The sequence below is a fragment of the Cordyceps javanica genome, chromosome 4 (genome assembly GCF_051103115.1).
Source record: "Cordyceps javanica chromosome 4, complete sequence".
NCBI lineage: Eukaryota > Fungi > Ascomycota > Sordariomycetes > Hypocreales > Cordycipitaceae > Cordyceps > Cordyceps javanica.
The window spans coordinates 2,688,201-2,711,915 of NC_139298.1; the positions used below are offsets into that span (position 1 = coordinate 2,688,201).

At 53.7% G+C, this 23,715-nt stretch overlaps 7 protein-coding genes across 7 annotated transcripts; 4 read left to right on the forward strand and 3 right to left on the reverse strand.

Moving 5' to 3' along the window:
- Positions 1 to 217: 217 nt before the first annotated feature.
- V2A60_006703 (uncharacterized protein) lies at positions 218 to 481 on the forward strand (the record flags this gene model as incomplete). The annotated part of the gene is made up of 1 exon (XM_083257995.1): positions 218 to 481. The coding sequence occupies one exon, from the start codon at positions 218 to 220 to the stop codon at positions 479 to 481; it is 264 nt and encodes an 87-aa protein (XP_083114121.1).
- Positions 482 to 957: 476 nt separating this feature from the next.
- Positions 958 to 3,318, reverse strand: V2A60_006704 (uncharacterized protein; the record flags this gene model as incomplete). The annotated part of the gene is made up of 11 exons (XM_083257996.1): positions 958 to 1,320; positions 1,377 to 1,608; positions 1,671 to 1,713; positions 1,768 to 1,850; positions 1,924 to 2,165; positions 2,231 to 2,273; positions 2,340 to 2,547; positions 2,613 to 2,726; positions 2,794 to 2,886; positions 2,949 to 2,969; positions 3,045 to 3,318. 11 exons carry the CDS (start codon positions 3,316 to 3,318, stop codon positions 958 to 960), a joined length of 1,716 nt encoding a protein of 571 aa, XP_083114122.1.
- A 2,934-nt stretch (positions 3,319 to 6,252) lies between these two features.
- Positions 6,253 to 8,212, forward strand: V2A60_006705 (glycoside hydrolase family 125 protein; the record flags this gene model as incomplete). Its single annotated transcript, XM_083257997.1, has 4 exons — positions 6,253 to 6,576; positions 6,680 to 7,576; positions 7,699 to 8,024; positions 8,122 to 8,212. The coding sequence occupies 4 exons, from the start codon at positions 6,253 to 6,255 to the stop codon at positions 8,210 to 8,212; spliced, it is 1,638 nt and encodes a 545-aa protein (XP_083114123.1).
- A 303-nt stretch (positions 8,213 to 8,515) lies between these two features.
- V2A60_006706 (ubiquitin-ubiquitin ligase HUL5) lies at positions 8,516 to 12,079 on the reverse strand (the record flags this gene model as incomplete). The annotated part of the gene is made up of 3 exons (XM_083257998.1): positions 8,516 to 11,256; positions 11,326 to 11,519; positions 11,577 to 12,079. 3 exons carry the CDS (start codon positions 12,077 to 12,079, stop codon positions 8,516 to 8,518), a joined length of 3,438 nt encoding a protein of 1,145 aa, XP_083114124.1.
- A 669-nt stretch (positions 12,080 to 12,748) lies between these two features.
- On the forward strand, positions 12,749 to 13,767 carry V2A60_006707 (uncharacterized protein; the record flags this gene model as incomplete). The annotated part of the gene is made up of 2 exons (XM_083257999.1): positions 12,749 to 13,179; positions 13,233 to 13,767. The coding sequence occupies 2 exons, from the start codon at positions 12,749 to 12,751 to the stop codon at positions 13,765 to 13,767; spliced, it is 966 nt and encodes a 321-aa protein (XP_083114125.1).
- Positions 13,768 to 15,781: 2,014 nt separating this feature from the next.
- V2A60_006708 (polyadenylate-binding protein) lies at positions 15,782 to 17,995 on the forward strand (the record flags this gene model as incomplete). Its single annotated transcript, XM_083258000.1, has 1 exon — positions 15,782 to 17,995. One exon carries the CDS (start codon positions 15,782 to 15,784, stop codon positions 17,993 to 17,995), a length of 2,214 nt encoding a protein of 737 aa, XP_083114126.1.
- A 1,041-nt stretch (positions 17,996 to 19,036) lies between these two features.
- Positions 19,037 to 21,567, reverse strand: V2A60_006709 (uncharacterized protein; the record flags this gene model as incomplete). Its single annotated transcript, XM_083258001.1, has 4 exons — positions 19,037 to 19,829; positions 19,896 to 20,343; positions 20,411 to 20,992; positions 21,036 to 21,567. The coding sequence occupies 4 exons, from the start codon at positions 21,565 to 21,567 to the stop codon at positions 19,037 to 19,039; spliced, it is 2,355 nt and encodes a 784-aa protein (XP_083114127.1).
- Positions 21,568 to 23,715: the final 2,148 nt, after the last annotated feature.

Here is a 23,715-nt window from a genome sequence, read left to right on the forward strand (position 1 = left end):
AGGGATTGCCACTGCAGTCACGACTTATCGACAGGTGCTTGCAGTTCAATTTATGCACACGACAGACGCAACAGCAGACTTTGCTATTATTATTATTACAGTGTAAGTGTAAAAGTAGTTTCAAATTCCACGTGTTTGTGCCGTGGTTAATTTACAAATCATTAGCCTGCTCGAGCTGTCGATTGGACTTGTTTGCTCGTGTCTACCTGTTTTCAACATGCTCGTCGAGCGGTGGAAACTCTCACGGATTTTCAACTTGAAGGACCGCAAGGCCAAATACAGCGACCCAGGAAATGATCTCACTTCCGTTTTGACCATTGGCAAAATTCCGAACCGGAATCGAACTTGCGTCAAGAAGCTACAAGAATGCGACCTCGAGAGCTCATTCGAACGACTGGAGGACCACAGCCTACAAGGATCAACTGTCAATCTCAATACAGTTGGGCCAGGGAATGCCATTGGAAATTCTACGTGCAAATAGCACTCTATTAGTGACTACTGTGCTCGCAAAAAGAGAACGAGAGAGGCAAATACTTTGCCGAGCCGAGTACCTTGAGGCACCCTAGAAGTGACATACGTCGTCCATCACTAGTTGATAAGAACGATGTGGCGATATTTTCAGTGAAAAGAAGTCACTAGTATATTACATGAGATGATGAAGCAAGGCGGTATTCAATATGTTTTCCAGACTCCAGCGGCAAACTATTGATGTTGGCCGGCATCTGCTGAAAGACTTTAGCGCAAATTAATTACTACAAACACAAAAAAGAGCGAACGGTCTTGATTGAAAAATCCTTGGATATATAGATACTGCAGCAGATTACATGCAAAATGCCTGTAAAACAGTCAACTGGACCGGCCAGTCACAATTGCTGGCCTGCCAACTCGCTCGCATGTTGAATGCAGAGCGCAACTCGCGGATATATTACAGGGCAGGCAGCTAAAAAGATTTCCAGCTCACGCCGCAGTGAGATTATCCGTCTTCTCCTGGTTTGATGCTTGGATCTGCCTCTCACTGTAGTATTCGGCCGCTTCACGCTCCAAGTACCGGGCATTATCTCTCTTTGCCTTGTCGGTATCGACGAACCAAAGCGCGAGACAGCCGACAGACCCCATTCCGAAGAGGAACCAGTAGGCGGCGTTGGTTTTGCCGTTGGCGCGTTCTATAATGGCAGAGGAGATGAACGGCCCAATGAAACCGGACGTTTTGCCGACGCAGTTGAAGAGCGCAAAGAAGAGGAAAGCTTTGGGTGCCGGGACAACCTCGGAGATCATGGTGATCTGGTAGGATCCCCACGCCGCTGTTTGGAAATTCCACGCCTGTTTGATGCGTTAAATAAACCACCCAAAAGTCAAAGTTAGATTTATCAACGAACCTGCGCCACCCAAAATTCCCAAATATTCTTAAATCCAATCTTATCGGTAAACAGGCCGATTCCACCCCAGAGGCTGGGAATTAAAGTCATCAATGCACCATAGAAGACGCCAGCCTTTACGGAGAAACGAAATCTTTTCTGCAATATCAGCACAAAGAGAGTGCCAGATCCACCAGATAAATCTGCTACAAGGCTCATGGCGTTCAACTTGAGAGGTGAGTAGTTAATGACCCTGTGGTGGATCTGAGAGTCAGTGGCCAGCAAACTGCAAACGAGTAGAAGAAGGAAACGAACTCATTCTGCAAAATCCCAGTGATATTGAAGTAGGTGCCAAAAGCTGAAGAAAAACGTCAGTGATATAGAGAGATTGACCGATAATGAAGCGACTTACTCTCCTGCAGCATGAAGAATGCGAGAAGGTAGAGCAGACACTGACGGAGCTGCTTTGCGGACTTGATAGCACTCCAAATCTGTCTATACTAATATTAGTATGGGATCGTTGTTGAGAAGCATGTACCAGCTGTAGCTCCCGACAATTGCCACGCACTTGAATCCGACGGACCAAAAGCTGGTGCCCTCTGGCAGCTGCTGGCCCGGTCTGTGTTTCTGCACAAGGAAGAACGGCACGGTACAAATGACTGTGAGAGCACCAAAGTAACCCATGAGCACATTGTATGAGCGAATGAGCTGTTGCGGTGTATCGAATCCGATGCCGGCGGAAATGCCTACTGCAATGGCATAGAAGACTACAACTAGGGCAGAACCGGTAATATTGCAGAGATTGTAGAGCTGTTTTCGCGGAGTCAGCCCATGACTATGGAGAGGGGCAACCTCATAGTAGAGGACTTGAATACCTTGGATCGCTCGTACGAGTCGAGCTCGGCGTGCTCTTCGGGCCTGCGGAAACACACAAGGTCAGAATACTGCCTCCTGAAATTCCTGCACTCACAGATGAAAACGTACGACTTGACACCATCTCGGACGTCTTGTTCGGACTTGAGCACCTTGGGCAAGTTATGAACCAGGCCGGGAAATGTTGCCGTGTAAAACGCTGTGGCAATGTTGGCAGCTAGAGACCCTACGACGTAGAGAGCCTGTGCCGCCTGCCACTGGCCGGGTTGGTTGATGCCGCACATGGCGAACTGGCAAACGTAGAGGACGCTCTGAGCAACTGTTGTTTCGCAGAGTTGGCACGTAAGAAAAAAAAAAGGACGCGAAAACGTGATGACGACTTACTGATCATTATCCAGGGACGCCAGTTGCCATAGTCGGCGTACGGGCCGATGGTCAGGAGAGTGACGAGCTGCGCAGCAAACAAAATCCCTGTAATGTCAAGGAGAAACGAATTCACTGCAAATGAGATTAATGAAAAGATTTCATACACAAGATTGGCCACGAGGCGCGCGCAGAGACTTACAATTCAGATGCTGGCCGCCCCAGTGGACAATCTTGTCGGGGAAGGCCTGAGCAGTGAGAGCCTGTCGCAACGCGCCACCATTGCCACCGATTGCTGACAGGAGACCATGATTAGCCCGCACCCGGATACTCTTGGCGAGTTTCTCATGTACTTACGAGCGCCGTTGTTGGAAAAGTCTGTTGCGGCCTTGTTGTCAGTGGACGGGGCAGCCATCGTGTCGGGAGAGGGGGGGGCAGCGCAGCAGGACTTACAGTAGATGCAAAAGAAGATGTACTCCCACTTTCCCGTCGGCATCACGCTGCCCGTCGTGGGAATGGTGTGCTGCTGCTGGATGAACCCCAGAGCACCCTTCTTGTGCAGGTTCGGCGCCGAGCCGCCGTCGCTGCCGGGCGCGTCCTCGACATGCTCCTCCTCGGTGGCCTGCTTCTCTGCCGCCGCCGTGGACGGGGGGGCGGGCGGCTGCGGGTCAGGAGGTCCGGCGGCGACGGTGTCTGCAAGCTCTGCGGAAGGTTTGCTCTCCGTCATGCTTTTATTATTGTTGCGAGAGCTCAATCGAAAAAAAAAAAGGGCAAAGTGCAAAAGACGAGGCAATGTTTGCTCAGCCGCTGCAAAGCATTGGAAAGTTGTAGTGTAAAGGGGGGGGCGATTCACTTATACATGCGGGGGAGGGGGGAGGGGAGGGAGCAAAACGAAGACGGTAAACCTTGTTGCGTCTTTGCATCGTTTGTCAGGGTTTTCCATTTGCCATTGATCCCGACGCCTACTGGTCCGGCAGCGTGCCCGGTACGTCTTCCCCCGCATTCGATGTGATTGGGGAGGCAGCAGGCAAGGTGGTTTTTTTAGGTGTGAGTGGCTCTCATCATTTGATCCTTTTGCATACGAAGCGACATCAGCCCTAGACAGGTTTAGAGAGAGAAAGATGATGAGATGGCGGGGGAGGGGCCCCCGACGAGATATTGAGCCGACGGCATGCCCCCCGAAGCGGCTTGCTGTATAACACTGAAAGCACTGTGCCTACTGCGTTGCGATTCTTCTTTTTAAACTTTCGACGAAGCGTCACTGCTCTTGACTTCAACTTTCCTCTTCCGTCGGTCATATGTCGCTACTCTCAAAGACACACGTCCTCACCGAGTTGTCTCTTACACCATTGACATGGTAGACGCGGGCAAAGGAACTTTTGTTTTTTTTTCAATGACTTATTCTTTACAGAAAGAAGCTAGCGCCAGCTTAGGTTGGTGTTGTACACTCCCCTCCCGAGTCTTCAACTACCAAGCCCGGTCGTTAGCTCGTCAGCGGCGCGCGCGCGCTTCAAAGAAGTTGGTTGCAGCAGCACAACCCACGGCTTTCGCAGCGTGCGGTTCGGGGCGGGTGGGTGTGCCAGCCGAACCAGTGCTCTAGTTTACGGGCCCGAGTAACATGGGCATATACATCTCGAAGCTGGGTTCCATGGATTGTGAGGATGCAACGGCCAGCAACGATATCGGCTACACGCTATTCCGCCGCTGGCCTTTATTACCATCAAACTACGGGTCGGTGGCGAGATGTCTTGCCAACAACGTTGGCATCAAGTTTGCAGCCAAATGACCTTGATCTCCCCCCCACGGGAACGTTCCCCACGGGGGGCTTTGGTGGCTTGCCCGGAGACAGCCACACAGCCAAGAGGGCCCGGCGATCGCCATATTAGCCTCCCCCGCACAAACAGACAGGGTAACTAGCCTCGCCAATACATTTCCCCGAAGGATCATTTGTGGCCTTGTTGAAAGCTGGTTTTTTTATTTCTCTTTGCGGTCTGCTCCGAACAAGAAGGTGGCGCGCCATAGACCAAAGGCGAGCTTGAGACGGCATGACGGCAGTGATATGGTTATGTGTACTGGCTACGAGGCCAAAGGTGCATATCCTTGCAAGGTCATGAGTTTGGAGCTGATTCCCTTTTTGGAAGAACCGTCACTTGTGGCGTGCATATCAGTAAGTGGGTGGGAACGGACCCTCCCGGAGAAGAGTACCAGTAGCGTCCAGAGCCAACTCTTTGTTACTTGAGACCATCATACCGATTTATCCATCTTGTGGTCCGTTGGGAACGCGAGCGATCTTGGTACAGCAATTAAAAGCTCGACACCCAGTTGCTAGTTGCTAGCATACCTCAAACCCAAGTCACTCGCATGCCGGGGGGGTCTCACCCGATGCCCCCAGTCCAGCCTTGCCTTGTCGGTCACCCGCCTCAGAACCCCACGCACTGAGAGCACCATCGGTGTTGCATCGGCGCTTTTCCACCTGCCGAATGTTCGGTTCTACCTGGACACTCAGTAGGATGGAAGTGAGGGATGTGGTTCACGCGGTATTAGCGTCGCGCACTTGCATACCGCTCTTCCAAGTCGCCACAGGTGCGGACTTCAGTATCCATGCGGTTTGCTGGATTGTACGCATTGAGACCAGACACTTTCACGAAAGCTACTCCATAGATGTACTTAATTTGGAGGAACGGCATTTAAAGGTATGGCCGGTGGCACTATTTCTGCTGTGAAAGGGGTAGGAACAGGGCAACAGAAACGCACAATAATATCATTAGCATCATACACTAGGGTCACGGCTATTAATTAGGTACTTTAAAGCGTTCAATAAGTAGCTAACTATAGTACGAAAGAGTATTGTGATGGTGTATTCTAAAGTTTAAATCCACGTGATGTGAAAGTCGCGAATTTAAAACTGCATTCCTGCAATAGTCTAGCCAGCTTATACTTGCTATGATGCGCATAGAAAAGAAATTTCGGCAAAATCGGGTTTCATTCTTAACCTCAGCCAAGCCGCCTCGCCTGGGATTTCATGTGGCAGCCAGCTAGATGTTGGTAGTTCATGACATCGACCACACTCACCCCGGCGCTGGATTTGGCGGCGGGCCTTAGTTAGTTGTCGAACTTGTCGTTGTCAGTTCATCTAGAAATCCACCGAGCTCAAGTCTTGGCGTCTATAAGTCACACATCATCGTGCAGCTTCACCTCACCGCACCTCGCCCAAGCCAACTCGTAGAGAGGGCCAGACAGCACAAAACTAGCGGGGGTACAACACCTTACTAGTCCCTTTATGCAAAGCATCCTTCTTCAGAAAATGGACACACTCATACTTGCTGCAAGGTCGCGCGCATGATGGGATGAAATGAGCGTGAATGCTTGGCAAGACCTGCAGACTACTCTTCCCCCCCGCTCCGGTGCAACATGCCGCTGCAAGTGTATATTGAAAAAAGAAGGTCGCAGCATACCTCTCGTTAGTAGGGACCGGGCCATGTTTATATTAGCTCGCCTTTTCCCCCACGCTTCAATCTCTGTATCGCTTGCCCTTCATTCCAGTGTTTACTCGTCATCTCCAAACTACAAAAGCCGACTTCTTTTCACTCTGCGAAAGCAGCAAGCTGGCAACACACTGAAAAAAAGCAAAGCACAATCAGAGTAGATATATACGTGGGAAATGAAGGGTTGTTCTGTCCTAGCCGGGCTCATAAGCACCGTCGCCGCCGCCGCCGCCGCCACCGCCGCCGGTTGCCCGCCTTATGAGCGGTACGCCCGAGAGCGCCACGAGCCCTTCTCAAGCGGCAAGTACAAGTTCCCGTACCAGCGCCCGGCGGCAGAATGCCGCTCGTACGCCGCGCCCGAGGTTGAGCGCACCATCGAGAGCATGCAGGAAAAGGTGCGCGACCCGGATCTGTATCGGCTCTTCCTCAACACTTGGCCCAACACGGTTGACACGACGGTCCTCTGGCACGGGGTGTCGGCCCAGGACCCAGCAGAAGAGGTATGTTGCAAAAACAGCAAAAGGCATATAATTTCTGTTTTTCTTCTCCTTCTTCTTCTTTGAAACTGCCAGCTTACACGAGTGCTCTTGTCCGAGTGCAAAGCTCGCTTTTGTCATTACAGGTGACATCAATGCCATGTGGCTGCGCGACAGCGCCAACCAGCTGCAGTCGTATAAGCCCGTCCTCGAGGCGGCCCGGGCCGCCGGCAACGTCGAGGACAGCAACATTGGCACGCTCTTCCGCGGCGCCATCAATCTGCAGGGGCGGTACCTGCGCAAGAACCCTTACTGCAACGCCTTCCAGCCGCCGGCCGAGTCCAAGATCCCGCCCGTGCCGCATCGCAAGCGTTCCCTCGCCGACGCCGCCGCCGACGCCGCCGACGCCGCCGCCGGGCCGAACCACCACCTCAACGACCTTCGCCGGCGGGGGGACCAGGTCATGCCGCCGCACGACCCGGACGAGGTCTGGGAGTGCAAGTACGAGCTCGACTCGCTCGCGGCCTTTCTGCAGCTCTCGCACGACTACTACGACGCGACGGGCGACGCCGCCTTCTTCGGCCGGTTCGGGTGGCGGACGACGGTGGAGGCGCTGCTCGACACGGCGCGGGGCCTCATGGTCGGCACCTACGACGCCGAGGGCCGCGTCAACGCCTCGCCCTACCTCTGGTACCGCGACGCCAACACGGCGACCGAGGTCGTGTCCAACAGCGGGCGGGGCAACCCCGTCGCCGACCGCATCGGCCTGGTCCGCAGCTTCTTCCGGCCCTCGGACGACTCGACCCTCTACCAGTACTTCGTGCCGGCCAACATGATGTTCGCGCAGGGCCTGCGCAGCTGCGCCGTCATCATGGAGAGCGTCGACGCCGCGCTCGCGCGCGACATGGAGGCCATGGCCGCCGGCATCCGCAAGGCCATTGACGAGCACGCCGTGGTCGCGCACCCCAAGTACGGCGAGATCTACGCCTTTGAGGTCGACGGCTTTGGCTCGGTGAATTTCATGGTGAGTAGACTACAAGGTGTCGTGTGTGCGTGCGCGCGTGCTTTATAGAGAGCGTGAGAGAGAGAGAGAAGAAGAAGAAGAAGGAAAGCTAACGCAAAGTGACCTCGGCCGCTTCTCAATAGGACGACGCCAACATCCCCTCCCTGCTCAGCATCCCCCACCTCGGATACGAGCCCAGCGACAACGCCATATACCAGCGGACGCGCGACTTTGTCCTCAGCCGCTCCAACCCGTACTTCAGTACGGGACCCGTCATCAACTCGACCGGCGGGCCGCACCTCGGACCGGGCATGGCCTGGCCGATGGCCGTCATTATGCGCATCATGACGAGCGACGATGACGACGAGATCATTGGCAGCCTGAAGATGCTCATGGGATCTACCAGTGGCCTGGGCTTGATTCACGAGTCCGTCAACTCGTTCGACGACAACAACTGGACTCGGTCATGGTGAGAGAGCTCCCCCCCCCTTCCCCCGCTCTTCAATCGCCGTCTCGCTCTTCACGATACGGCAAAATGAAGCATTACGAGCTGACATTTGACATAGGTTTGCCTGGACAAACGGCCTCTTTGGACAGATGCTGATTGATCTTTCCCAGAGGAAACCCAAAATCCTAGAGCGTAGTTTCCAAGACTGAAAACTGGCGGATGCAGGGCCGAATCAAATTGCCGATGCGCCTCTGCAAATTTTTCTCAAGCTTTGAATATCCAACAGTAACGCATGAATAGTGGATGGACCGCTGAACCTGCATCAACAGTTGAAAAGAACATGGCACGACGACAAAGAGACATGTCAATTGTGTAACAATTAATCCAGCTTCGGACGCTGTACTTTACATTTTTGGGCTAATCTGAGGCCCCAACTATAAGGTAAATTTATCGCTAAACAGAACTCCGGTAATGCAATTTGTGCAGAATTTGTATAAAAAAAGTCATGCCCTCTAGCTCAGATCAAACCCTGCGCCAGACGTGATCGCGTAAAGGAGCTTCTCACGCAGAGTCTCCTCAGAACTATAACGCGGGAGCTTGAGCAGATTGACACAGGTGCTCGTGCTCGGCAAACGCTCCTCGTCGGATCCCGCGTCGCGGATGCTGAACCGTGGCCGCAGCTGGGAGAAGCCGAGGAGCGGCGCGCGCGGTGTGGAGCTGACGTATTTGAGCAGGTCTCTGCGCTGAGCATCGGTAAAGCCGTGCAGGACCTTCCAGAACATTTTGATTGTCGGATGCTCTTCCTTGTCGTCACCAATATCGTACAGGCCACTGTACACGGTATTCTCGCGCAGGTCCTCAATATTGATCTCGGACGAGTCGCCGCCGACAAGACGCTGAAGCTCGGACTGATTAAACATGGACAGCCAGGATGGTCGAATGATGTCGCGGAGACCTCGCAAAAAAGCGGCTGTTTGGACCACAGGCTGGACAACCAGGCGATGGCGAGCCATGTATGAAATGTACAGCGGTCTGTTATCGTTCGTGACGTATACCTGATCACCATTGGCAACTAGCAGCTTCGTCACCGTCTTTATCGGTGCCCCAGGCATAGAGACTTGGTCTGTCACGGTAAAGTCGATGCCAAGCTCCGAGACGTCACCGGGGTAATTTTTGAGCCGTAGCATGCCCTTGTACAGCTCCTCATCAAGGTCCCGCAAGTCGTTGATGCTGCCCTTGTAATTATTTTCCTCGTCAGGCCCGGAAGAGGGCCACTTCAGGAGAAAGAAGCCGGCAAAGTTCAAATCCACGAGGATGCCCTCATACATGCATTTGCCGACTATTCGACCCAAGAATTCGTATCGCTTGAGTTGCTCGGTAAGAAATCGGCGCCACTCAGGAGACGATTCGTCGAGCTTGCCTTCGCGCATCGTCTCCTTGATCGTATCGATGGCAGTTGGATTTGGGTAAAGGAGCCCGGAAGGGCTCGATGTAAACATGTTGATGGTGCCGTCGTGACCACTGAAGGCTTCAGCTGTGACGCTGATCAGGAATTCCTTGGTCACACCACCGCCATCGATTCCAGCTTCAGGCTGATCGAATTGATCGACAAAGGTGATTTGAATAGGGTCCTTCAAACTGTCGCCAATCTTATAAAGCTCTTCAAAGGCATCCTCGAAAAGTTGACCTCTGCGAATCTGCGCTGCGTGCTTAGCGAAGGCCGGGAAAGACAGTATAGGGTTCTCTCGTCGCGTCATGTCGAGTTCAATAAACTGCCTAAAGATCATGACGCGAGTATCAAAGGGTACAGCAAATGGCATGTGCTTCAAAATCGCCAACTTCGGACCTAACTCTGCCAGTCGACGTTCTCGTTGTTGCCGCTTTTGTTGTGCGCGCAGTCTCTCCATCCTTGCATGTCTTGAAACTCGCTGACCGGCAAATGTAAGGTTGACTGCTCGCTCGAACGGAGATATCGGATCATCGTCATCTTCCATTTCGTCGTCACTATCTGACAATGCTTCGTGGCGTTCACGCTGCTCCTCTGCTATGACTGCAGAAACGAAATCTTCTTTCTGCAGCCTGTCCGTGACAAGCCAATGATCTTTAGGAAGAAAAGGTTTCCGAGAATCCCGCTCATAGAGCATTGTCATTGCATTTGATATTATGTCGCGGAGGCTGTCAAAATCCAGCTTGGTAGACTTGAGTTTAATAACTGCAGCTGGGGCTGACTCCTTGGGTTGCCCCGAATCGGCCCCAAGGTAGGAATCGAGTCGGGACTGCACAGCATTCTGGGACTCATGCTGGGCGGGAGAAACCTCGCGGCCTCTGTAATAGAGTGTAAAAGCAACGTTCTTGAGGAAGAGTGTGAGCGACTTGACATCTTCAAAAGATAGACTGCAAGCCTGAATTCGCGAGGGTGAAGAGTTGTCGCTCAACAGCGACGGATGGATACCGCTAAAGAAGTCTTCGTCGTCGCTGAGTCGCAGGATGAATGTGTATAGCTCGAGGAAGAGGAGAATGATTCTCCATTCTTGGTCGTCGACAGTCTCCTCATTTTCAGGGGATGTTTGGAGATATCGCTTCAGGATCGCAAGCGGTTGCTCGGATTCTTTTCGGAGAGACTGAAAGATGTTGGTTTCTTGAACCATCTGCCAGAGGAATTTGACCGTAGGAACAGATCCTGCTTGAGTTGTGACTTGCTCGAGGAATAATCTCATGCGAACATCATCAGCATTGTCGGGGAAGCTCTGCAAGAGTGTCAACAGATAGCCTGCCAGCAGACTGGTGCCTTGCAGGGTATCACGGCTTGGTTGGATGGAATTGGCTGTGAAGTCTCGCAGGATTTTCGATGTGCCCTCATTACTAATGAGCCATAGCAGATGGCGGGAAAGGTATGGATTGATGGGAGGCTGGTTGACTCCACCAGAATCAGTGTCTGATTCGGTTGTGAGGGGTTTGGGTGTCACGCGAGCACTAATCTCGGATGACAGAGCCGAGAGCTGGATGAAGATTGAACGTATTTGGCCAACACCAGCATGAGCGAGCATCTGAGCCCTGGTAAGTTGAATGGAGTGAGCGAGGAGCCATAATAACTGGTCTGGAGGGCTGGTCAGGGTGCGAGGCAGGGTGTAGATATATGCGATTGCTTCGCCGAGACGGTTGGCGTCGATGATGGAGGCGAAGCGGTCGATGTTGTTCTCGAAAAGGGTAATGTCTTCCTTGGTCAAGAAGTGAGAAGTACAAGATATGTAAGCTGCAAGGCGATGATGTTAGTGCTGTGACTGTCGGAGATGTGCTTAACGTAAAGTGACTGGTGACGTACACAGGGGCTCTGACCGGAGAGCGGCGGACAGGCTATCGAGAATGTCTTGCAGCCAATGCACACCCTCAACTTGTTGACAAATACGGGCCAAGGTAGCAAAATACGCATCGGCGGCAGAGCTCAAGGCTTTGGGTATGGTTTGTATTATTCGAGTAGCGAGGTGGAGGGGAACGCGAAGCTCATCGGAGGCCGTGCTAGAGAACAGATTAGGCTAGGCATCAGGCAAGCGGAGCAGAGGCACTCAGACGTACTGCGTTTTTGAAGCAGACTGTAAACCAGAGACTAAGATCTCGACTAGTCGCTGGATGCGAGATGTGTGTGTATGTTGAGGGAAAAGGTTGCGCAATTCGACATTGACGGCATCGTTGGCATAACGCAGCAGGCGCTGGAGATCATCGGGACGGGCTGGTCTGCAGAAGGAGAGCAACAGGTTGAAAGCCTGGTGAAGCCTGTCGGTACCACCCGGAGAAGACGCCGGAGCGGCGTACAAGGCGTCGAGGGCGGCACGGCGGTGGTCTGCAAGATGGGAGCGTGCTTTGTGACCCCGCCATGTTCGTTGGATTCGCGAGGCGGCCTTGAGGCGCCGTCGCTCAGCCTGACGCTTCTCTCGGTCAGCCTGGGCATCGGAGAGGGTCTTTGTGGTGCTGGAGACGTTGGAGGGGCTCCAGGAGGTGTTGGCAAAGGGATTCCCGGCACCGCCGCTGAGGTTGACGTTTCGCGGACGCCTCGAGTTGCCGGTGAATGTTGAGAACATGGCGACCGAGGGAGCGGGGGGAGGCGGAGGCGGGGGAGACGGTGTTGGGCGCCCTCAAAGCTGCAAGGCGAAGAGGGCAGGTGATTACGGGTGACGAGGGATGTGAAGAACGAGAAGTGGGCGAGACGAGATGGCGACAAGGGAAAAAACAAAAAAAAAGTACAACAGATCACGGATAGATCTAGAAGCAGAAAGCTGTGGTGGGGCGGCGGGCGGCGGCGGAGGGCGATGATGCGAAATTATTAGTCTTGAATCGATCTTTTCCGTCTTGATGACGATATTTGATTTTATTTTATTTTTCATACTTCTTTTTTCAATTTATTTCACTTTCTTCATTTGAGTAATGGTGTCTATTGACTTTTTTCCATTCTCCATCGTCTCTATTCTTACCAGTTTCTCAGTCATCTACTTTTCTACTGAGTATTTCATGGTGATTTATAATATTTCAGGTGGCGCGACTGCCCAGCCAGGCTACCTACTACGGTAGGTAAGCAGCAGCCTCGCAGCTCGTCGTTGGTGACATCTTTGACAGACATAAACAAACCGGATTTGCCCAACAAACGCAATCCCACCAACGCATACACAAAATACAACCGACGATGTAAACCATTCGACGGCATCGCCAACATAATAAATCACGTCCAGAGCACACAATTTTCCCCTGACACGATGGCCTGCTCCAGTATCGGCGTATCGCTCGACAGCGCCAGCGATACCGACAAATTACAATACGCCGCCATCGAGAAATTCCAAATCGCTAGAATAAGACGCATACGCAAGTCTCTCCGAGCTATCAAGATCCCGACGATTAAAAAGGACAGGCTCGATAGCCTGTCCATATCTCTAGGCCCAGAGCTTGATGTTGGCCGAGACGACGAAACGCCCTCGCGCATCTCTGATACCTTCTTCGCGCCGTGTGACTGGCCGCTTGACGTCCTCGAAGACCACACCTGGAACCAAAGAGGAAGCTGGCCTGATTTAGACCATATTACGCCCGACCAGGCCATTTTACTCCAGTTTCCTATATCAAAAATGGGCTGGTACGAAGACTGCCTCCACCAATTGTCAAACGTTGTGCCGAATCTGTGGGACTTTTATATGTATATATAAGTCAAGTCTACTGTCTAAGACGCCAAATACTGACAGTCCATAGGGATCAGATGTCAATCAAGGAGAAGCTTGGCCTTTCCCTCCCGTATCGTATGTTCCAAGAGCGGCCCTCGATCATGCACTATCACGAATACTGCGGCATGTGGGTAATGTTTCCTCCACTAGATGCCGAGCTACCACACGCATCCTGTTTCGTTCTTGACTCGGGTGTTCCTCAGGATGATATAATCCTACTCTCCGAGGTCAAGGCCTCCGTCGCTCTTATTAAATACCAGCTACAAAACGGCATCTTTACTAACCACCACACAAAACCTGCACTAATCGCTACCTTACTACGGAATCAGACGGCCCGCCTAACCCAGGCCTACTTTGACGGCAAGCAGAACAAGCTGGTCCTCCGCCAGTCGCGGACCCTAGACTTATCAGGCCCTGAGCCTAGCCCGGACGCCTGGACGCTACTACGCTGGAGTGCTAGTCAGCCTGTTGGGGAGACTCGCTATAGCGCAGGGAAAGTCAATCTGACTAATAATACACATGGGCTTGATCCCACCAATCTTGCGCCCGAGGTCTTGGTGTAACCATAGTCTCGCGTCTCGCGCTCAATGATGTTTTAATAGCGTATTACAGTCTGTATACACGCCTTGTTCCATAGCCATTTTTTCGCACCAGTAACTATCACGGCTTTTCTATTTTTGGCAAAATCGAGGCTCTCCTGTCTCTCTGTTAATTGAAAAATGTTGATCTAGCTGGCGGCGTGCATCCATGCCCTGCAGTTGCATGCAAGCGCCTGCAATGACAACCACATTCTCAAAGTGCCCAAGTACACCGGACTACTTATTCGATTTGGTGGCTGGCCGTGTCTACTTTTAATTATCTTGTTAATGTCCATACCTAGGTAGGTATGGCATGCACTCGCGCCACTACTTACTCACTGGTTGACCTGTTGTTCCATTTGGCGCCATCGGCTTCCACCACCAATGCCGGCTGCGCACATCATCGTCTCCGTCGATGGTCGCATCAGCAGATGAGCAGCTTTCTAATGAAATTGGATGAGTCACATAGGAAAGTCAAGTAGTCACCGATCAAGACCCCTTTTACCTATGGTAACTGTTTGCCCTGTTGCGCGACTCTTGTAAGTGGCTTGTTGTGGCTTGTTGTGGCTTGTTGTGGCTTGTTGTGGCTTGTTGTGGCTTGGTGTAGGCAGCCCAGCCACTATGTTTGGGTTTTATTTTATTTCTTTTTGAGCCTCCTGGATTGATTGGCCTTTTGACATCTCGTCCACGACTCCCAGTCAACGTGGCAGCAACGCGAGATGGCATGGCTCCACGGAGTATTACTGATGAGTACTCGGTATATCCCCTCTCATTTCGGCGTGCCCCAGACTAATAAAAGACCCCTGCCTACGAGATGCACACGGTGTCGGGTGACGTGCATGACACGAGCGCGTGCGTCGCAGATGAATACTTAAGTAAGTAGCACAACTAAGGACAATCAAATAGGGAGCGACACTTGAGAGAATACGAGGAGAAATATGCAGAAGAAAACAAACAGAAAACGCAAGAAGAAAAACACGACCTTGTTTTGATCCATCTATCGTCCGGCTTTCCTCTGGTTCTATAATTCATCCCATCATCTCGATCATCCACGGCGAGTCTACTGGTACAACAAGTACATACCCCCAGATACTCTGATCTGCCCTCAGCTACTTACCTACTACTTAAGGTACTTACTTACTTGGGGAGATTGGAATGCCAAGCACCTTTCGCCTGTTGCCTGCTAGGTACCCGCCATGTTCTACTTGCCCGCTACTTGGTGAGACGACTAGTACTGAATAAATAGCAAGTACCAGACAAGTACTGAGTAGCAGCAAGTTCCCCGTAGTTAGCGTGAGGGCGAGGGACCCTGGGAAATATACCGTAAGAATCTTCAACCTCTACTGTGCGCTGCGCACTGTGCCGACCAGTGCCTGGCGCCACCCACTTCTTTCGTCTTTTACTGGCGCGCAAACCTTTTTTTTTGGCGTGGCTTGTGGGATGCGGCAAGGGCACTCCACCAGAGTCGGTCAAGGCCAAGGGAAAAAAAAATATCCTCTGGCCAAATTCCTCGTTCGTTTTTTTCCCTTCTCTTCTTCCACACCACCACCCAAAAACCTATCATAAAAAACCCCAAAACTTCTCGAGACGAGTTAGTTCAGAGGAATAGTCCTAGCACTAATTCTCTGTCCCTCCTCTTGTCTTCAATCAAGAAAACTTACAAAAAAAATTTGAAAACCACCAAAAAACCCCCAGGTCCCCACCTCTCGTCTCGTGCGATAAATCGGTCGACTCTCTCAACTCCAAACGCCTTCCTTCTTTGAGCTTCTCCCTCAAAGTCCTTTGCGTTTGTTCCTGCTCCAGCTTCGTTAACAGCTAGTCTGATACGTTGCCGGTCTTTCCTCTTCAAAATTCAATCAACTTGTTAGTTGCCCTCTCTCGTCCCTCGTCCCCCCCGGCGGTGTTGGTCACCCATACAACCGCCCGTCAACCCGCCTCGCTAATCTGACCGACCCTTGGTCGCCGCAGTTTCGTCGACTTGTTAACTCAACACGACAAAATGGCTGCCGCCAACAACTCCGCCGCTGTTGATCAGCTTGCCACCGACCTCAACAACACCTCCCTCGATGGCAAGCCCTCCGTCGACACCACCGCCGCCGCTGCTGCCGGTGACGATGCTGGCCCTACCCCCAACTCGGCCGCCCCCCACCCTCAGAACTCTGCCTCCCTCTACGTTGGCGAGCTCGACCCCTCCGTCACCGAGGCCATGCTCTTCGAGCTCTTCTCCCAGATCGGTGCCGTTGCTTCCATCCGTGTCTGCCGTGACGCTGTCACCCGCCGCTCCCTCGGCTACGCCTACGTCAACTACAACTCGACCCCCGATGGTGAGAAGGCTCTCGAGGAGCTCAACTACACTCTGATCAAGGGCCGTCCTTGCCGCATCATGTGGTCTCAGCGTGACCCTGCTCTCCGCAAGACTGGTCAGGGCAACGTCTTCATCAAGAACCTCGACGTCGCCATCGACAACAAGGCTCTCCACGACACCTTTGCCGCCTTTGGCAACATCCTCTCCTGCAAGGTTGCTCAGGATGAGAACGGAAACTCCAAGGGCTACGGTTTCGTCCACTACGAGACCGACGAGGCCGCTCAGCAGGCCATCAAGCACGTTAACGGCATGCTTCTCAACGAGAAGAAGGTCTACGTCGGCCACCACATCCCCAAGAAGGACCGCCAGTCCAAGTTTGAAGAGATGAAGGCCAACTTCACCAACGTCTACGTCAAGAACATCAGCCCCGACGTCACCGACGACCAGTTCCGTGAGCTCTTTGAGGGCCACGGCGACGTTACCTCTTCCTCTATTGCTCGCGACCAGGACGGCAAGAGCCGCGGTTTCGGTTTCGTCAACTTCACCACTCACGAGGCCGCCGCCAAGGCTGTCGACGAGCTCAACAACAAGGACTTCCACGGCCAGGAGCTCTACGTCGGCCGCGCCCAGAAGAAGCACGAGCGTGAGGAGGAGCTCCGCAAGTCCTACGAGGCTGCCCGCATCGAAAAGGCTAGCAAGTACCAGGGTGTCAACCTCTACATCAAGAACCTTGACGACGATGTCGACGACGAGAAGCTCCGCACCATGTTCACCGAGTTTGGTCCCATCACCTCCGCCAAGGTTATGAGAGACAGCCCCTCTGATGATGATGAGGAAGAGGGCAAGGACGCTGACGAAAAGGACAAGGAGAACAAGAAGGACGAGCAACAGGCTGACGAGACCGCCGAGGAGGAGAACAGCGACAAGGAAAAGAAGGACAAGAAGGGATCCAAGAAGCTCGGTAAGAGCAAGGGCTTCGGTTTCGTCTGCTTCAGCAACCCTGACGATGCCACCAAGGCTGTCGCTGAGATGAACCAGCGCATGATCAACGGCAAGCCCCTTTACGTCGCTCTTGCCCAGCGCAAGGACGTCCGCAAGAGCCAGCTCGAGGCTAGTATCCAGGCTCGCAACCAGATGCGCATGCAGCAGGCTGCCGCCGCCGCTGGTATGCCCCAGCAGTTTATGCAGCCTCCTGCCGTCTTCTACGCCACTGGCCAGCAGCCCGGCTTTATCCCCCAGGGTGGTCGCGGCATGCCCTTCCCCCAGCCTGGCATGGGAATGCCCGGTGGCCGTCCCGGCCAGTTCCCCGGCTACCCCCAGCAGGGTGGCCGTGGTGGTCCCCAGCAGATGCCCCCCAACATGTACAACATGCCTGGCCAGTTCCCTCCCCAGTTCGGCCAGCCTGGCACTCCTCAGTTCATGGCTGCCATGCAGCAGGCCCAGCAGGCTCTTGGTGGTGGTCGTGGCGGTCCTCAGGGCGGCCGTGGCAACGCTGGCATGCCCCCCAACGCTGTTCCTGGCTTCCCTCCCAACAACCGCCAGGGTGGTATGGGCCGTGGCGGCAACCGCGGCGGCAACAATGCCAACAACAATGCCAACAATCAGGCCCCTCGCTCCGGTGACAACAACGGCTCCGCCCTCCAGGCGCAGATTTCGGGCGCTCCCGCTGCTCAGCAGAAACAGATGCTTGGTGAGATGATCTTCCCCAAGATTCAGGCCATCAACGGCGAACTTGCTGGCAAGATCACCGGTATGCTCCTTGAGATGGACAACTCCGAACTCATTAACTTGATCGAGGATGACGCCGCTCTCAAGTCCAAGGTTGACGAGGCCCTTGCGGTCTACGACGAGTACGTCAAGACCCAGGAGGGTGGTGAGGAAAAGAAGGAAGAGGAGACCAAGGCCTAAGCCTTATGTCTCGCTCCGGATTGGGGAGAGCAAGGCTCAAGCGCGAGCAGCTTCACCCATCGCCGTTAGTTTTCTTTGTTCTTCTTGAGTTTACACATGGGCTTTCTTCATTATGCAACCTCATATTGGCATATGTGTATGAGTATTGGCGAGACTCAATATCTGCTATCTCATGATGACTGTCAACAAGGTTACATTTGTATAGTTTGGACTTGCTATTTCGTGTCAGGTACGGCGCACAAAACTACAAAGGTTTCCGGTTGCAAAACGGGTTGGGCTCACGGACCAGATGGCGAGAATGGGGGATGAAAATTTGAGGAGCTCTGACGCCCGCGCAGGGACGTGAAGAGCTCGAGGTTGTTTGAAAGATTTGCTGTGGACACGATACCCCTCGAGTGGTCCGCGAGAATTTTACCAGGCAAAGTCGGGGATTTTATTTGATAGGACTTTAGTAAAAAAAATGTTAAAATTTTATTATAACCCTTTGTCCACTCTGCTTGTTGCGCCGCCCTTTGTGTCTGGCTAAATCATGTTAGGAGGTACTATTACTAGCATAGAGTATCACGGTTTGTGCTCTGATCTGGTTTATATTCTACTGCATCATATTGCAAATCAAATGCTACCTACTCGCTAACGTTACAATGCAAGGGACAAACAAGTGCTCAGAGTATACCGTCCTATGACCGCCTGGCCTTTTAGATCCAACAGAAAACTCCCTGCAGAAAAGAGAGAAAAAACAGAGCATCTGATTCCGTCAGCGGTACACCCTTACCCCCTGACTGACCGTAGATATATATATATATATATATATATATATATTGTATAAAACTCGATTCCTTTTCTTCAAGTCTCGCAACGGCAAAAACCAAGCCCAAGGCTTCTTTATACAAGAGAGGGAAAATGAGAGAACAGGGTGAGAGAGGACCGCGCCTATATAGTATAACAACAACGACGACGACGACGACAACGAAAATGGAGTGAACACGGGACATGATTGTTAATCTTTTCCTTGTTTCTTTTCTTCCGAGGGGGGCAACCGCATCATACTTTTTCCCCATGAGCGTCAAAGCCGCCAACGCGGCGGGTCTCGTCCGCTGGGGGGATCCTCTGGCCGGGGACGCTGGAGAAGAGATGCTCCATAACCTTGCCCTTCTGGTGCCGGCGGAGCCCGGCGAGGTAGTCACTGACGGAGCCGATGCCCTGGATCTGGTCCTCGAGGGAGAGGAGGGTGGTGGTGGCGTTGGCGCCGCGGACGAGCGGGGAGACGAGCTTGCCGCGGAGCTGCTCGAGGGAGGCCTTGAGGGTGAGGAGGCGGCCGTGGTGGTCGACGAGGATGCGCTTGTTGCGGACCGTCTTGTCGCGGATGTCGCGGAGGAGGTCGCGGTTCTGGGCAAACTTGTGCAGCTCGGCGGCGCGCGCGCCGAGCAGCCGCACCCACAGGCTGGCGAGGGCGTCGGCGTGCAGCGCCTCCTGCGCCGACGACTCGCGGACGACGCTGCGCGCGAGGTTGAGGAAGTGGTTGTCGACGGCCTCGAAGAGCGCGAAGAGGGTGACGCTGTGCTGCAGCTCCGCGGCGATGCTGTCCTCGAGCACCGTCAGGAACTCGGTGAAGAGCAGCTGGATGAGCCGCTGCTCGCGCTGCGGGTTGGAGAGGCCAAAGATGGACGTGGCGAGGTTGCCGAGGGACGTCGGCGCGCCGTCGGCGTCTTCGAGCACCCGCGCGTGGGAGAGCAGGTTGTGGATGTTGTCATAAGCCGCCGATATGGTGGACGGCGCCGGGGCGCTGTGGAGGCGGTTCAGGTGCATCCGGGCCCAGTCCATGACGTTTAATATGCTGGGTGGGTGTTAGGCATACGCGATAGAGGGCGGAGGAAGGAGAGTTAGGAAGGACAAAACGTACCCATCGACGTCGCCGTCAACCCGGGCAAAGAATTTGGTCATTTCAACGGACAGCGTTCTCATCGTCTCACTCAGGGAATCTAGGTCAGATACGATGCTCTTTGCATCGCGCATATCGCTAGAGCGCACGCTCTCACTTAGGTCCCAGACCGCCACGCTTGTCGCTTGCAGGTCGTGGACCTGGGCGACGGCATTTTCCGAGTAGTAGATGAGCGGCTCAAAGGAACGCGCAACACCGGCCACCTTGACGAGGTCGCCAGCGGGGCGGGGCGCGACGGGTTGCAGGATCGTCTTGACGAAGAGGATGCTGACGAGCGCGACAACCGCGTTCAAGCAGATAATGGCCCACGAGGATGTCGCGGCCTTGTAACGCTTGCGCACGAATGAGATGGCTGCGTCGATGGGCTCAGTGCGCTGCTGCACCTCGGCGCGGACGGCAAAACGAATATCTAAAACAGTTTGGGTCAGTCGGGATCGTCTGACGCTTCACCGGCGCGAAGCAGGAAAAAGACTTGCAGTTATCGGATGGCGCTGCTCGTGAAGTTGGAGCAATGACCAGCTCAGAGTGAGCCGGCTCGACTTTGATTTTGTCCGCTTGCACTTGCGGGCTTGGGGTGCGCAGCTTCTCCGGACTCTGGCTCCCCGCGGGCAGTCTCGTCTGTATAGCTCGTTGCAGTATGCTGCTACCGCCGGAGAGACTCCCTTCATCGTCGTCGTCACTGTCATCGGAAAAGGGCGATAGGCCGCGTGGTGACAGCCGGCGCCGGGCCAGGACGGCGAGCGTATCATCATCATCATCGTCGTCGTCGTCATCATCTCGCTGATGCCTCCAAAAACCGCTGCTGCGGTCGCCGTTGCCGAGTCTCCGCCACGCCGGTGGTGAGAAGCCACCAGCGGCGGAATCCGCTTCCGAATCGGCGCCGAGGTTCGACGACGCCGCCGGCCGGTGGTCGCCCTCTTCCGTCGCGGGCTCGCTGCTGGCGAGCACCGAGGACTGGCGGGTCGAGGTGGGAGATGTGGCTTCCGTCATGGGGCTGGCTGGGCTGGCTGGGGGCTCGAAGTCTTGCAGTGACGCGTCCAGATGATGCTCCTCCTCTTCTGCTGTTCCGCCCGTCTTCGGTGCCAGGGCTCCTGCTGCCACCTGCGAACGAAGCGGCGGCGGCGGCGATTGTGTCTGTGCCATGCTTGGGAGGCGGTGCAGGAGGAGGGGGGTTTGTCTCGAGGCGGCGGCGGCGACCACCCCAGTAAGAGGAGATGAACTCGGGGAGCGCAAGCTGGCGCGAGGGCGTCAGCTGCTCAATCAGCGACGGGGGAGCGGGCAAGGCACCACGCGATCGGAGTGGTGCCGGCAATGCAGGCAGGACCTTTTGCAGCTTGTGGCGACGATGATCAGCGGCAGCGGCGGCGGCGGCGGCAGAAGAAGAGTATGAAGAGGCGGTGGCGGTGCTGCGAATGAGCGCCGTCGAGGGTGATTCGCCGCCGTGCGAGGGCGACGAGGGCGGCAGCACAAGGTTGCGCGGGAAGGACACACGGGGGAGGCGTATATGCGGGACGAAGGGGATGTAGAGTGTGAGGAAGCAGAGCAGCAGGCCGACAATTGCGAGGAATGTGCCGGGGGTTACGTTGACGGTGATGAGCGAGACGTTGTTTGTAACGGAGAAGAGGGACTGCATAGTAATAATGCGAGGACAAGACGAGCGGGAGGCTGGAGGGAAGAAGAAGAAGCAGAAGCAGCAGCAGCAGCAGCACGTAGCATAAGAGAGCGAGAGGGAGGGAGGGGTGTGTGATTGTTGTGGTGGGCGGCTCCGTGTATGAGGCGGAGGGGTGTGGTGGTTGGTGGTTGGTGAGTCGGCGGTTGCGCGGTGCGACACGGTCGGGGGGTCGGAGACTCGAGGCCAAGGTGGGTGGATATGTACTACTAGGTAGCAGGTCTATTTCCTTTGAAAACAATGCATCTTTTGCAAGTACAGAACTCGGGTCATGAGCCTATTCAATTTTTACGTGTTTTCCCTTCTTCTCAGGAATTAGTGAAATCGTCAAGGTGTTCAATATCTGCTTATTATTCTCGGCTACCTACTCCGGTGTGTAGGTACCTAACTAGCAGATAAGGCAGAAAGTACCTTACCACTAACCACTAACTAGGTAGCCTGCCTACCTTGCCTGCACCGTTAGCGCCCAGCGAGGCCCAGTTCCTCCACGGTGCCCAGTCGCTGTCTTGGTCGTACGTTGTGAATGTTGTGACGCCCTGTAGCCAACATACAATGCCAGACGCTTGAAACTCGGGGAAATGGCCATGACAGTATGTTTTTCTTGTAGAATTCGTGCTTACCCGTGCAGAACTGTGGCAAACTCCCCTCGAATATTCTACACCAAGTCGACTTTGTAAGCGACACCACCCAGGCCCGACTTAACACATCCATCCCAATAACCAAAGCCGCATTCCAAGTTTGACGAGACCAATGGTTCTATTAACCGTCATTAATTGCCAGGAAAACATATGATGCGTCTACAATGACCGCTCTAAGCATCTCAATCTTGTACCTAATCAGACCGCGCGAGGCCTCTTCGTGATGCGACCAGGCGCTCGTACATTACCTTCTACGAATTGTAGTAATGTTGTTTTGACCTTTAGCATACACCGGGTCATCAGCCTTAGCTTAGTACTCGGCATACACTGTAAGTACTAAGTAGTTGGCCATTGCCAAGCAGGCTGCATTCAAAAGCTCGCTGGTTGGGGGGACATGAGAGTCCCGCCCTCCGTAGGGCGGAAGCTCGTGTTCCATCGGGGAGGCGATGGCTATCCAGAAACTAGTTGACAGATTGGTTCCAGATATCTCAGTTTCCGCGAGATGTGACTAGTATCGATCGGGCTTGAATGGTCCGAATAAATAAGTGGATGGAGCAACATTGCGGAATCAGGTACCCGGGTCGACCTCGGCCACCTCACAGCTGCCCCGTGGATGAGGAAAAGACGCAAGCATGTAGGCTCTTTTTTTTTTTTTTTGCTTCCGAAAGGCCAAGATTCTGTTGAAGATGCACATATATCATCCATCACGATACTCAATGTTTAGCACGCGTGAGGCTCAACTACGGGGAATTAGACGCGGCATGATCAGACACGACCAGACATTCCATCCGGGTGCTTTCCAGCAATTACTATATGATGGTTGTGAAATGGTCAGTAGCATAACTCGCGTTGTCTCGGCAGCGGAATCCTGGTTAATGTATGTGGTGATACGCTGTGTCTGCGCGGACGAAATAAGCTACTTGGATTCATCATGCGTGGTGAAAGTTTGAAGAATCGCATTGTGCTCTCTGCAGCATTAACGTCAGTGCAGCCCACCCAACAACCTACCTAATAAGGCTAGGCAAGGTGGTCAAGGGGAATACATTTTGGAGATCGTGCAGGGCTGAGGGCTGTATATTAATAGCTTATACCCGCACGGCCAGCTACGTCGCTCGCCGTCATTGCGGTGCTCAACGCGTGACACCATCTACCATGCAGCTGCATTGAGCGCTCGGGGATTCTTTGCGTGTATGCTAAGAAGATGATGTGCTCGTTTTGATCCGAACAAGATCAAGCTTATCGGCACATCGGTCTTTGCACAGTACTGAGTTAGAGGTACCCAATACTTAGACCGCCGACAACGGCGGCCCAGAGGTAAGTAAAAGGTACCAAGTACCTACCTAATTTGCATGTCGTAGCAACATGCAAGTAGAGCTCAGCAATAAGCTCTCCACAAACCCCCTCAAAGGTGGTTCCAGAGGGTGCCTGAGTGGATACGAGTACAGTAGATGCACGTCCTGTGGTGGGGGTTGAG